Consider the following 15000-nt stretch of genomic DNA (forward strand, 5'->3'; position numbering starts at 1 on the left):
GAGGGTAAAACAGTGACTCCTGCAGACAGAGGATCGTCTCCACCGATTACCTGCAGCAGCCTGAGGTGAACCCAGCAGCCCAACCAGTAACAGCCCCTCCGTATGTTCCTCCAGTCTGCTGATTCCTCTTGCCCTCTTGCCCTCCTGCTTGTCTGGAATATCTAAAGAGAGAAAACAGACGGACAAAAAATGTTTGGAGATTCAAATATAAATTCTAATTTATTTTTATAGTACTTTTTACAGTAGACGTTGTCAGTAGAGGGCGTCTGCCAAATGCTGTAAATGTAAATGTAAATGTCTGGAAGCAGCTTGTGACCCTGGGGGTGTGATTATAAATATACAGTCTGATAAATGTTGTATTGATGAGAGATCGTTGTCCTCAAAGACCACATGGAGTTGTCTTGTGAACATCCAATTAAATGCTGTCTACAGCATATATTCTCAGGTTTGTGTGTGTGTGTGTGTGTGTGTGTGTGTGTGTGTGTGTGTGTGTGTGTGTGTGTGTGTGTGTGTGTGTGTGTGTGTGTGTGTGTGTGGGGGTAGGTGTGGGTGTGTGGGGGTGTGGGGGTGGGGTGAGGGGGTGTGGGGTGGGTAGCTGTGGGGGGAGAGGGGGGGGTGGGCGTGGGGTGTGTGGGAGGGGGGTGTGGGGTGGTGGGGGTGAGTGGTGAGGGGGTGTTGCGGGGGGGGGAGGGGGGGGGGTGGGGTGTGGGGGGGGGGGGGTGGGTGGGGTGTGGGGGGGGGGGGGGGTGGGGTGGGGGGGTGGGTGATGGGTGGGAAAGAGGGGGGGGGGGGGGGGGGGGGGGGGAGAGAGAGAGGAGAGAGGGAGAGAGAGAGAGAAGAGAGGGATGAGGGGGGGGGGGGAGGGGGGGGGGGGGGGGGGGGCGTGGGGAGTGAGAGAGAGAGAGAGAGGAGAGAGAGAGAGAGAGAGAGAGGGGGGAGGGGGGGGGGGAGGGGGGGGGGGGGGGGGGGGGGGGCGGCGGAGAGGCCGGGGGGGAGGGGAGGGAGGGCGAGAGGGGACAGACACACGGGAGAGGGACAGGACACCACGGGAGACACGGGAGAGGCACAGGACACACGGGAAACACTGGAGAGGGACAGGACACACGGGAAACACGGGAGAGGGACAGGACACACGGGAACACGGGAGAGGGACAGGACACACGGGAGAGGCACAGGACACACGGGAAACACGGGAGAGGGACAGGAGACACGGGAGAGGGACAGGAGGACACGGGAGAGGGAGGGGACACACGGGAGAGGACAGGAGACACGGGAGAGGGAGGGGACACACGGGAGAGGGACAGGAGACACTGGAGAGGGACGGGACACACGGAGAGGGACAGGAGACACGGGAGAGGGACGGGACACACGGGAGAGTGACAGGAGACACGGGAGAGGGACAGGAGACCACGGGAGAGGGACGGGACACACGTGGAGAGGGACATGAGTACACGGGAGAGGGACATGAGACACGTGAGAGGACATTACACACTTTATATTTACATTACACACTTTATATTTACATTATACACTTTATATTTACATTACACACTTTATATTTACATTATACACTTTATATTTACATTATACACTTTATATTTACATTACACACTTTATATTTACATTATACACTTTATATTTACATTATACACTGTGTATAGATTAGTTTGTGAGTGTTATCTTGTGAATGACGTCCTGGGATAAAATGTGCATGTGTTGCTGCAGCTCCCTCTAGCGGTCACTTAATCGCAGTATTAATAGTGATCGATGTGTGATGATTGTAAAATCGGTAAGAGCATGAAAGGGGAGAAGTGTAACACTATAACCTTGGGTACACACACACACACACACACACACACACACATACACACACACACACATACACACACACACACACACACACACACACATACACACATACACACATACACACATACACACATATACACACACACACACACACACACACACACACACACACACACACACACACACACACACACACACACACACACACACACACACACCCCTGTTCTCACTCACACACTGTGTTCAGGTTGCTGTTCACACTGAATTGTTGTGGTCAGAAGTTGTGATGTAAGTCTGTCTCATGTCCGTGTTGGTGACCGGACGTCTTCCTCACGTCTCACTCCACTGTGGTGTTAATATGGAGCTCATATGAAAGTAAACACTCAGGACTTTGTAGAGTTTCATCACTATTCCTGTTTTTCTCTACAATACTAGAGGTGACAGATTTATAGAAAAGTTTTTCTCCACACAGATGTTTGTATCTTCAGAGTAAATGTTGATATCAAACCCAGTTCTGCTCTCTGAGAAGCTCCGAGTGTTTGTTCATCTAAAAAGCAGCTCAGATTTCTCTTCAACACTAAAATCCAGTGTAGGATTATAAACAGAGGGACAAACACACGTCTAAAACACACCGAAAGTACGACAGAGTCCTGACTCACTTTAGATCAGACTCACTTTAGATCAGACTCACTTTAGATCAGACTCACTTTAGATCAGACTCACTTTAGATCTTACCCACTTTAGATCTTACCCACTTTAGATCAGACTCACTTTAGATCAGTCTCACTTTAGATCAGACTCACTTTAGATCAGACTCACTTTAGATCAGACTCACTTTAGATCAGACACACTTTAGATCAGACAGACTTTAGATCAGACTCACTTTAGATCAGACTCACTTTAGATCAGACTCACTTTAGATCAGACTCACTTTAGATCAGACACACTTTAGATCAGACACACTTTAGATCAGACTCACTTTAGATCAGACACACTTTAGATCAGACACACTTTAGATCAGACACACTTTAGATCAGACACACTTTAGATCTTACCCACTTTAGATCTTACCCACTTTAGATCAGACTCACTTTAGATCAGTCTCACTTTAGATCAGACTCACTTTAGATCAGACACACTTTAGATCAGACAGACTTTAGATCAGACTCACTTTAGATCAGACACACTTTAGATCAGACACACTTTAGATCAGACTCACTTTAGATCAGACTCACTTTAGATCAGACACACTTTAGATCAGACACACTTTAGATCAGACACACTTTAGATCAGACACACTTTAGATCAGACACACTTTAGATCAGACACACTTTAGATCAGACTCACTTTAGATCAGACACACTTTAGATCAGACACACTTTAGATCAGACAGACTTTAGATCAGACTCACTTTAGATCAGACACACTTTAGATCAGACACACTTTAGATCAGACTCACTTTAGATCAACCTCAGATGATTATTTTTAAAATGTACCATCCGTATGTTTCCTTTGGACATCAGTGTGCTGGTAAAACTGTTAAAAAACTGATGAGTGATAAACATGTGAGAGTAGTTCAGTTCAGCAAGCAGTGTGTGTGTGTGTGTGTGTGTGTGTGTGTGTGTGTGTGTGTGTGTGTGTGTGTGTGTGTGTAGAACAGGATAAGGTCATACACCAGCGGGAGTTTAATCTGCTCCAGCCAGCAGAGTAACTGAACAGAACAAAGACTTGAATTGCACACACACCCACTGCATGATCGATGTGTTCCTTCAGCCTCACTTCACTTTAATTGGCTAGAGAAAACACACACACACACACACACACACACACACACACACACACACATACACATACACACACACATACACGACAGACATAATCATACAGAAAACCCAATAATACACTTAAACTGTATATAAACTCTCTTGTAAACTCTCTATTGTTTCCTCTCTCTCTCTTCTTTCCTTTCTCTCTCTCTCTATCTGTTCTTTCCTCTTCCTCCTTTCCTCTCTCTATTCTTCTTTCTCTCTCTCTCTATTCTTCTTTTTCTCTCTCTCTCTCTCTCCCTCTCTATTCTTTCCTCTCTGTCTGTCCCCCTCTTATACACACACACATACACACACACACACACACACTTTATGTATGTGGATGTAAAAGTCTTCACTTTATTGTTCACGTACAAAAATAACAATTATTTAAGAAAAAAATCTTAAATCCAAACGAACAGGAAGTAAACACACTGTTTTTGTCTTACACACATAAATAGGATTATAAATAAGGAGTCGGGGGGATTCACAAACGTGGCAGTACACGTCTAAGTCACAGAAATATCGCGGCCCAGAAATATTCACACTCACGTCAGAAGATGTGTACAGATGTTTTTGCTGATAAGATGGAAAATTTGTTGGCGTTCTGGTGCCACGACTGCTGCCTCGGATCAAAACCGAAGCAGATCGACGTTCCCCGATCGGCTAAACGTGATATAACCGCTCACAGATCTCGCTCCGTGAACAAAACCAGACGTTTATAAGCTGCATTTTTTTCCCCATAAATACAATATCAAGAAACGGCGATATTGAGGACGAAAGTTCGTTTTTTACAGGATGCATCGTGTGACATCATCACAACTCAGCCGTATCCCTCTTTCGTATACGTGTGTGGACATGAATACGGCTCTTATAGAAAGGCGTTACACATGTGTCTCCACTGCTAGGAGTTTAAAAGAAGAAACCTGTGATCATCAGTTCGTCTCGTTTTCCGCAAGAAAGCGAAAATCTCGACGATCGTGAAGATCTCCGATTAGCATCGTCTGTACGTCAGGCCTGGTGTAAGGCGTAACGGTTACTCCAAGAGGCTCAAAGAAGCAGGAAGCTGAATCTAAAAGCTCTCGTGAGCTCTCCGTCGCTCGCTAACGGATACATCGACACAATGAATCGAGGCTGTTTAAAAGATGACACTTTTCTCAACCTCTTTCTTCGTCTCGTCTGTCGCTCGTTTATAACGTTCGTTAACAGGCCTCCTGTGTGAAGAAGAGGTTCGCGTCTCAGTGGATAGATGTTTCGACAGATGTGAAGACCAGGCGTGAACGAGATTAAAATCAAATCCCCTAATAGTTTCAGGTTTTTTTTTCTGGATCATTGTGAGAATAAGCGGTTCAGTATTTATCACGTCGTCGTTATAAGCTGAAAGGGAAAAGGAACTTTTCCGGTTGTGCTTGTTGTCCCGTCACCGGCGTTCGGTTCTCAGGGCGCTGGTGTGGACGTCGCAGATGTCGAACCACTGCTGCTGCACCTCTCGAGCTGGCAGCAGGCTGTTGTAGGGCAGTGAGCGCTTCATCTTGCGTGCCCTTTTTCCCACCACCCTCCAGTAGGAGGCGCCCTTTATCAGGAAGAGGGTGTTGTGCGAGTAGGAGAAATACGCGGCATCCAGGTTACTTGTGGGATGGTCGCCTGGGGTCAGGGCAGGAAACAGCTCGGTCATTTTCTGAGTAGCTGCTAGCTTGTTAGCTTGGATGCTGAACCTATAAACCTGGGGGAGGAGATTTCTGATTTAAATACGTCTGAATTTTGTGTGGACATTTAGACATTTGAACGGTCTTACCAAGGAACCTCTGAAGAAGTAAATGTGAGCGTCTCTCCTGTCGTAGTAGGCCGTGTCGACGGGGCTCGGTACGCCTGGGAAGCCCTCGGAGATAAGACGAGGGTAACGTTGGCCGTCTGCGTCTTCAGAGAAGACCTGATCGTTCTGGCTGTCGTATCTCCAATACTGAGCTCCTGCAGCAAAACATATCCATCCAGCGTGATCATATAAAACAAACTCAATCTCACTTTAACCCGTAAGTATACTCACATTGGGTTTTTGAGTTACCTTTGAAGAAATACGCAGCGTCCGTCTCGCGGCTCCACACGTGCACGTAGGCGTCCACGCCGGAAGACGGAAGTCCGTGCCATCCGACCTGCACGGAGACGGGATCTCCGTAACGCGTTCTGTTGCTGCGGTTCTCATAGAGCCAGTACAAACCGTTACGCATGAAGTAGGTGTTAAAGCGCACGACCACTTCACCGTACGCCGTCCTCTCCTTTCTGATCCAATCGAACACGGTGCTGAAGCGACCCCCACAGCCTCCTGTGAGTGCAGGAACAGAAGGAGGCAGAAAGACTGAGCACAGACTCCAAGCTGAAGCTAACATCTAACATCGAGAGATGCGTTCAACATCATCACAGAGACATTTACAAACAGGTACGTTTTCATTCACAGAGTAACACCAGTCCTACACAATGTCTCAGAGTTCATTCATCTTCTACCGCTTACCCGAACTTCTCGGGTCACGGGGAGCCTGTGCCTATGTCAGGCGTCATCGGGCATCGAGGCAGGATACACCCTGGACGGAGTGCCAACCCATCACAGGGCACACACACACTCTCATTCACTCACACACACACACACTACGGACAATTTTCCAGAGATGCCGATCAACCTACCATGCATGTCTTTGGACCGGGGGAGGAAACCGGAGTACCCGGAGGAAACCCCCGAGGCACGGGGAGAACATGCAAACTCCACACACACAAGGCGGAGGCGGGAATCGAACCCCCGACCCTGGAGGTGTGAGGCGAACGTGCTAACCGCTAAGCCACTAAGCCACTATGCCCCCTGTCTTAGAGTTCTTGAAAGAAAATAACAGATTTTATTTACAAGCCATTAGGAGCACTTTTTAAAGCCGAGTTTTACTTTCAGGAGCCGGAATTATCGGTGACACGAGGGCCAGTCAGCGCTAATGAACCTCCCAGTACACGTCCCATTATAGCACTGATGGATGTGACAGCAGCTGCTCTGCTGGGAGTCGCTTGGGCAGAACGTGATGTTTCACGCTTGCCTTTTCTGAAGCAAAGTGATCATTATCCTTAATGAATCGTCATCTGGAGAGACTTCTAATCGCAATCTGTCAGCCACTTTACAGTTGATTTATAATTAATGCATACATAGATAGATTCATTATAAATCCTTAGAGATCTATTTATTTATTTATTTATTTATTTATTGAGTAATGGCGTAACGAAAATTCATTTTTCGAACAGAATAGCTAGCAAACATAAGTTAGCTTTGGGTTTTTAATGTCATATCGGTTATTGATACAGAACAGAAATGCAGCTCAGCTTCCAAAGCTACATCTGTCATGCTAATACACCTGAACCGGTCGTCTTGAACTTCGCTAACCAGTTGAGCGTCATCGTATATACAGTGGCACCGCATTGTATTCTAGGACTCTGTGTTGTACCTTTGCACCAATTCGCAAACCCATGATGCTACATGTTCCTGCAGAATGGTAAGTGAAGAACATCTTGATCTTTTTCTCCAGTTAAACACCATTTTTTACTGCGTTAGGAATAATGACATCTGTCAAAGCACCACACAACTGTTAACGTCTCACGGGAATAACACAAATACAGCACTGGGCCTCTGTTAAACTTACTGTATGTAAATACTGACAAACTGGATAGGGATGTGATCTGTTGTTTGCAAACACACACATACACAAACACACAGACACAGACACACACACACACACACAGACATACACACACAAACACACACACACACACAGACACACACACACTCCAGGTCACACTCCAGTACAGAGTAATTTGTACTACCCGTAGAGGGCTGTGCTTTGTTGTTTGTACACACACAGACACACACACAAACACATAAACACACACACAGACACACACACACAGACACACACACAGACACACACACACACAGACACACACACACACAGACACACACACAGACACACACACAGACAGACACACAGACAGACACACACACAGACACACACACAAACACATAAACACACACACAGACACACACACACAGACAGACACACACACAGACAAACACAAACACAGACACAGACACACACACACACAGACACACACACACACAGACACACACACACAGACACACACACACAGACACACACACAGACACACACACAGACACACACACACAGACACACACACACAGACACACACACAGACACACACACAGACACACACACAGACACAGACACACACACAGACACACACAGACACACACACACACTCCAGGTCACACTCCAGTACAGAGTAATTTGTACTTACTGTGGGCAGAGGGCTGTGCTCTGTTGTTTGTACACACACAGACACACACACACAAACACATAAACACACACACAGACACACACACACAAACACATAAACACACACACAGACACACACACACAAACACATAAACACACACACAGACACACACACACAAACACATAAACACACACACAGACACACACACACAAACACATAAACACACACACAGACACACACTCAAACACATAAACACACACACAGACACACACACACACACACACAGACACACACACAAACACAAACACACACAGACACATACACACACACACACAAACACATACACACACACACACAGACACACACACACACAGACACACACACACACAGACACACACACACACACACACACTCCAGGTCACACTCCAGTACAGAGTCATTTGTACTTACTGTGGGCAGAGGGCTGTGCTCTGTTGTTTGTACACACACAGACACACACACACAGACACATAAACACACACACAGACACACACACAAACACATAAACACACACACAGACACACACTCAAACACATAAACACACACACAGACACACACACACACAGACACACACAGACACACACACAGACACATACACAGACACATACACAGACACATACACACACAGACACATACACACACACACAAACACATACACACAGACACACACATACACACACACACACAGACACACACACACACACACACACTCCAGGTCACACTCCAGTACAGAGTCATTTGTACTTACCGTAGAGGTTCTGAATGGCCTTCCTGTCGAGCCAGTCGAGCTCAAAGCCGTCATCCTGCGGTCGATAGCTGGGCTGCATGATGGATCCCGAGCGGTAAATGTGAGGAAGACCCAGCACGTGGCCGATCTCATGCACCGCTACCTGCAAAATATCAGCCAAAAATTCAATAAAAGCTCTGCAAATATTAGAGATTTTTATGCCATTAGTGAAGGATTTTTTTCTCCTCCATTTGTTCACATCTGTTTCTCAGTTCTGTCCATGCTCAGGTTATAACCCCCAGGTTATGACCCCCCACTGTGTGTGTAAACTCATGGTAGAAACTATTAAACAACGTTACGTCATAAAGTGACAGAATTTTGCTGGGGTGTTCGCAGCGTGTGTTCTGTAAGTATTCATTTATATTCATTTAAAGTTCTATTTTTAAAAACACTCAGCTTCCTTTAACATAGCGTACATGTTTCACAGGGACTTAATGGCACATAGGCCACGCCTCCTACGTTACAGGAAATTTTGTGGGAGTAGACCACAATCATTTAATAAAGAGTAAATGGCAGATATTCCACACCTCCTTAACTGTGAGTTAATGAAACATAAGCCATATCTTGTACAGTGAGCTAAGTAGCACATAGGCCACACCTCCTAAATGGGGCTGAATAAAAGATCGGCCATGCGTTCTTCCTTGGGGCTGAATGTGACATAGGCCACGCCTCCATCACAGGGGTTAACTGACTGATAATATAGGCCATGCCTCCTTCACTGGGGCTGAATTGAACATAGGCCACGCCTCCTTTACTGGAGACGAAAGAAACATAAGTCATGCCTCCATCACAGGGTTTAACAGGCTGATGTTTTGGCCACACCTCCTTCACTGGGGATGAATAGAACATAGGCCACGCCTCCTTCACTGAGGCTAAATGTGACATAGTCCACGCCTCAATCATAGAGGTTAACTGACCGATAACATAGGCCACACCTCCTTCACTGGGGTTGAATGGAACATAGGCCACGCCTCCTTCACTGGGACTGAATGAAACATAGGCCACGCCTCCTTCACAGGGTTTAACAGGCTAATGTTTTGGCCACACCTCCTTCACTGGGGATGAATAGAACATAGGCCACGCCTCCTTCACTGAGGCTAAATGTGACATAGTCCACGCCTCAATCATAGAGGTTAACTGACCGATAACATAGGCCACGCCTCCTTCACTGGGACTGAATAGAACATAGGCCACACCTCCTTCACTGAGGCTAAAAGGAATATAAACCACACCTACTTTGCTTGGAATTAATTAAGAACACACAAACCATGTCTTTTTACATTTACAGCATTTAGCAGACACCCTTATCCAGAGCGACTTACATTTTTATATAACTGAGCATTAAGGGCCTTGCTCAGGGGCCCAGCAGTGGCAACCTGGTGGACATGGGAATCAAACTCACAACCTTCCGATTGGTAGTCCAGCACCTTAACCACTAGGCTACCACATCCCCTCTACTTCAGTGGAGTCGAACAGAAACACATGCCACACCTCCTTTACCGGGACTCCATTCAGATTTCGAGTCTTACCTTAAGCAAGCTGATCCCATTTCCTGCGTTGGGGGCCGTGAAATGTTCATCATCATCAAAATGGATGTCACCCAGAAACCAGGCATGAGCAAACTCCCTTCCAGCACCATCAAAACTCTGAGCGCACCCAAAGTGGCGACCTTGGTGGGAGAGAACAATGCTGTGATCTACCGTACATCCTCCTCCTCTGACTATCTGATGATATGATTATAAGTGTATGAAGTGAGCTGTGATTCCAGCATGGCAGACTCGACAGCTGCTATTGTACGGTAGAATAAAACTCTGACACGAATCTACAGTCGCGCTATTCAGAGATAACAATGCAGGTATTCAGCGCTTTCCTGTTTAATCATATTTCAGTAATGAGCTCTCTTCCTGAACAAAAGGAAGATCATTAGTGAAAATAATCGCGGTTGAAACAAAAACCCAAACCCTGTAGACACCTTTAAAACACACTGAATATAAAGAGCTCAACACGGTACTGTATATATATATATATATATATATATATATATATATATATATATATATATATATATATATATATACGAACTGGATTACCGCTGCACTTGCTAACATGACCGCAGATTGTTTTTGTATCAAATCTGTCACTTCATTAATGAAATAATAGCTATAGCATTTTAGCATTTTAGCTATTAGCATTTCAAATCTAATCAAATCTAGTTTGATGTAATGCTACGATTATATACATGACTTTAAACGATTAACTATTTACACATATTAAATACATTACACTACAAGATTTACATGCTAATATTTCTGCTTCTACTGTTGTGTTAAGGAATATTTCACCCAACCATGCAAATGTTGCTAATAATTAATAAAAGCTGCAGGACACCAGCTTGAATTATGCAAATGAGGCCATGCTAATAGTCCCTGCTGCTTCATTAATAGCCTCATTAGGATGTTAATTTGCCCCTCGTCTTCAGTTCGGGTCAAAGTGACCCGTTTTAATTCTGTTAAAATGATTTTTCCACATGACTCTTTTTGTGTATTGTGTAATGAACGTGAACAATGTGTTTTAATCGGTACGCTCGTTTAAATACGGAGATGATGTATTAGATGCTGTTAGATGCTCTGTTTTTATTAGTGTTTTTGACTACATTAGTCAGTCTGGGTTAATATATCAGACCACAATGAAGAAGAGTATCACCTGTGCCGAAGCCCAGTCTGATGTCGATCTCGTCCGGTGGTGAATGCAGATCCTCTATGAACTGCAGAGGTGAGATTTCACTCCACATCCTAAAAGCCAGCCTGAAGATGTGGCGCTGCTCTTCCACCGAGAGCTGGCTGCTGTAGCCTTCACCAATCAGTCTCCATGTCAGGATGTTCTTAGAGAACGCAGCATGACCCCACAATGCATTGGTGCTTCTTTTAATCCTACTGCTCTTACGTAACAATGTCTGTAGGTGGTGCTGTTTTTCTGTCTCTGCCTTGTCAGAGGTGTCGTTCTGAGCTACGTCAATGTCTGTGTTGTTACTCTGTGGTGTCGCTGTGATGTTAAAAGGCTCAGAGGATTCATTTAGGTCCTCTGCAGTAGTGCTGGTCTCTATGGTTTCAATCTGGTCCTCTTCCTTGTCAGGGACGCCACATCGTGGTTTGTTCATGGCCACCTTTGTGGCGTCATCAAACACACCTGTAACGGGTAAACCAGACACTTGCTGGAACTCCAGCAGAGCTCCGATAAAGTCAGGTGACTCTGGGAGATGTTCGGTGTCCTCCGAGTGAGTAAAGAAAGTCTGATCCTGAACTGTGTCCTCTAAGAAGATGTCAGAATCAGTTGAAGTATCAACTCCGGGGCTTTGTGTGTGTTCCCGATTCACTGGTTTCATAAACCCATACTTGAAGAGGAAGTGCTAAAGATGGAATAAAAGAACAGAAAACATTCTGTCAGTAACCAAACTCAGTAGTCTTCAGAACACATAATACATTTGCATGAAAGCAATACAAAATGCTAAAAAAAAAACTATAGTAGGCAGCTTCAGGCCAACAAACCAATAACGGGTTATCACCAAATAATATAGACTGGACACAGGAGGCTCCAGGCTGCAAGAAACAGCTCCAGGTTAGAGACAAGAAGATCCAGATTGGACAAAGGCAACCTCTGGCTGGCCAGAAGGACAGGCTCAATGTCTCAGAGGAGACCGCTGGCAGGATGGACTCACACTCTTGGCACAGGGTTATGGGGTATGTGGAGTCTATCCCAAGTTACTCAGGGCACAAGATATGGGGCAGTCTGAAGGGGGTACCAGCACATTGCAGGGCACAATTGCTCACACACTCTCACACTCCTACATACACTACAGTCAATTTAGAGATGTCAATCAACCTACAACGCATGGACTGGAGGAGGAGACTGAAGTACCTGGAGGAAATCCACAGATCTCAGGGAGAACATGCAAAAACTCCTTAAACACAGGATGGGACTCACACCCAGAGATGCGAGGCAAATGTACTAACAAATATTATATGAATTAAAAATATGTACATTTTTTGTAAGAATTAACCAAAGGCTCACTATAACCATGTAGCTGAGGTTGTTGCAGTAGAATGGTGTGTTTCTCTTCCTAACCTGAGCAGAGTCCATATCAGTGACGAGCTCGGCCAGGTGAGAGGAGAACATCTCTACATCCGAATGATCTCGACTGTGGAACAGTTTCTCTGATACACTGGAGCCCATGAAGGCCATGAAGACCAAACAGATCTGTGACGACATCATTAGCTGGAAGCGAAACGATCTAATACGCAGTGTTTATGAAATTTAAATAATCTACAGACACCAGAGACGAGATTTAGTCATGATGTCAGTCAGAGGTGAACACTGAGCAGAGGAGCCGTCAGAGGAGCCGTATATATAGGCACCAGATGTCACGTGCGTCCTCTTTGAAGTTCGTTTAAAAGAAATTCTAACGGTCATAACGGTCATTCAAACGGTCATAACGCCTAATCCTAACGGTTTGGTGTGAAAATTGTAATAACTGGTGTTGTATTTACAAAAAAACCCCTAAAAAATCTGACAAACAAACCTTACAGTATATATAACGAGACTTTTTTAGTAAACACAATACAAACATCACCTTAATCTTTGCTTTCTGTGTCTTTAATCTTCGCTGCGCGAGCGCCACGCGCTTCACACCTACCTGTGAGCGCACCTGCGCGTGCACGTGCCACTCGGAAGACGCAAAGCCAGGTGCGTTGAGTCAGGTTTTTATTTTTATTGCTTTATTTCTGTTGTTTGTCACGTGGATGGGACCTTTTACAGCTTGTACTGTGGAGGGCAGGTGCGTTAGGGTCGAGTGTTAAATCGTGACGTTTGTTTTATTGTCAAAATCTAAATAAAATATAATATATTAACGAGAGTTGTGTGTTTTTCCCCCTAATGCACAATTTACTCACTGATATACACAAGATTTGCAAGATTTTACTGACATATTATTCACCAATAAGCTGGAAAATAATATAAACAAACTGCACTGACATGTAATAACAATTTATTACAAATAAAATTAAATGTATTCTAACGAAATGGATCATCTCTATGTGAGAAATCGTTAGTTTAAACCATTATACCCTTATTTACCCTTATTACAAACAGTATTTATGCAAATATATGTAAAAATATGCGAATACAGCCGCTAGTCTAATATCGCTAATATTAGCTAATTTAGCTGGCTAGCTGACTGTAAGTGACTACTAGCTTACAAGTTTGTAAAACAAACAAACAAACAAACAAAAAAAGACACAAGTGGGATTTTAGTTTTGAGTCTTGATTTACATTTACTATGTTTAACATTTAACCTCTAAAAATAACATTACAAACAGGGTTATATTAATCGCTAATCATTTGTTCTGTAAATTAGCTAGCTACAGTTGATTGGCATGAAACACTTCAGTAACTTTGTGATTGGTCAAAGTCCAAAATACCAGGTGCATTTAATGTATTTCTAAAGAGTGAAAAATGATAAATCACCCAGTAATTTGTGTTTTCAGAGATATAAACATACTATGCTGATTATTTCCCTTCAACAGCACATCCTGTTGCGTTTTATTCCTTACTTTGCATTAATACAGGTCTAGTCATTCTCACAACTTTGTCTAAGTGAGAAAAAACAAACAGGGTGGAAGTATAAACTGTCCTTTATTTGCATTTTCATGTGAAACAGAGCTGTAACCCAGAGACTCATTACAGCGCATCGAATAGTCACGATGTGAAGATAATCAAAATAAAAGCAGAGAAACAAAATACAGAAAAACTGTCCGTTCCTCGGACGGATGTGTCGCTGGACATCGAGCGGGATCGATGGTAGTACTATTCGGGAACTTTTGTAGGTGATTTTTTGAGAATTTGATCTTAAATTTTTATTGTATAATCAGTTCCTTCAATCTTCCAGTTACTGTATATTGCTGTATTTTCCAACATCTGGCAAAACATCATTAATAAGATTATCTTGTGTATTCAGTAAAGCTTATGACCGACATGTTCATTTAATGTTGCCTAAATGATGTGAGGAGGGCACAGTGGCTTAACGGTTAGCACGTTCGCCTCACACCTCCAGGGTCAGGGTTCGATTCCCGCCTCCGCCTTGTGTGTGTGTGGAGTTTGCATGTTCTCCCCGTGCCTCGGGGGTTTCCTCCGGGTACTCCGGTTTCCTCCCCTGGTCCAAAGACATGCCTGGTAGGTTGATTGGCA

At 44.5% G+C, this 15000-nt stretch overlaps 2 protein-coding genes across 4 annotated transcripts in view; both read right to left on the minus strand.

Annotated features, from left to right (window-relative positions):
• Positions 1-3958: 3958 nt before the first annotated feature.
• mmp21 (matrix metallopeptidase 21) lies at positions 3959-13580 on the minus strand. Of its 3 annotated transcripts, none has more exons than XM_027160969.2 (7): positions 13451-13580; positions 11464-12166; positions 10290-10429; positions 8722-8863; positions 5677-5934; positions 5410-5582; positions 3959-5337 (listed from the first exon to the last, which is right to left on the minus strand). In XM_027160969.2, exons 2-7 carry the CDS (start codon positions 12140-12142, stop codon positions 5035-5037), a joined length of 1695 nt encoding a protein of 564 aa, XP_027016770.1. In that variant the 5' UTR covers positions 12143-12166; positions 13451-13580; the 3' UTR covers positions 3959-5034. The 3 variants fall into 3 exon arrangements, with proteins under 3 accessions (XP_027016770.1, XP_027016769.1, XP_027016768.1); XM_027160968.2 differs by having other exon boundaries at positions 13388-13543; XM_027160967.2 differs by lacking the exon at positions 13451-13580 and adding an exon at positions 12883-13320.
• Positions 13581-14429: 849 nt separating this feature from the next.
• Positions 14430-15000, minus strand: part of uros (uroporphyrinogen III synthase) — a 6986-nt gene continuing 6415 nt past the window's right edge. Inside the window, exon 10 of the mRNA XM_027160986.2 lies at positions 14430-15000. This exon is cut by the window's right edge and continues 506 nt beyond it. The gene's annotated coding sequence lies outside the window, so the exon portion shown is untranslated.

Source organism: Tachysurus fulvidraco, chromosome 8, assembly GCF_022655615.1.
Source record: "Tachysurus fulvidraco isolate hzauxx_2018 chromosome 8, HZAU_PFXX_2.0, whole genome shotgun sequence".
Classification (NCBI taxonomy): domain Eukaryota; kingdom Metazoa; phylum Chordata; class Actinopteri; order Siluriformes; family Bagridae; genus Tachysurus; species Tachysurus fulvidraco.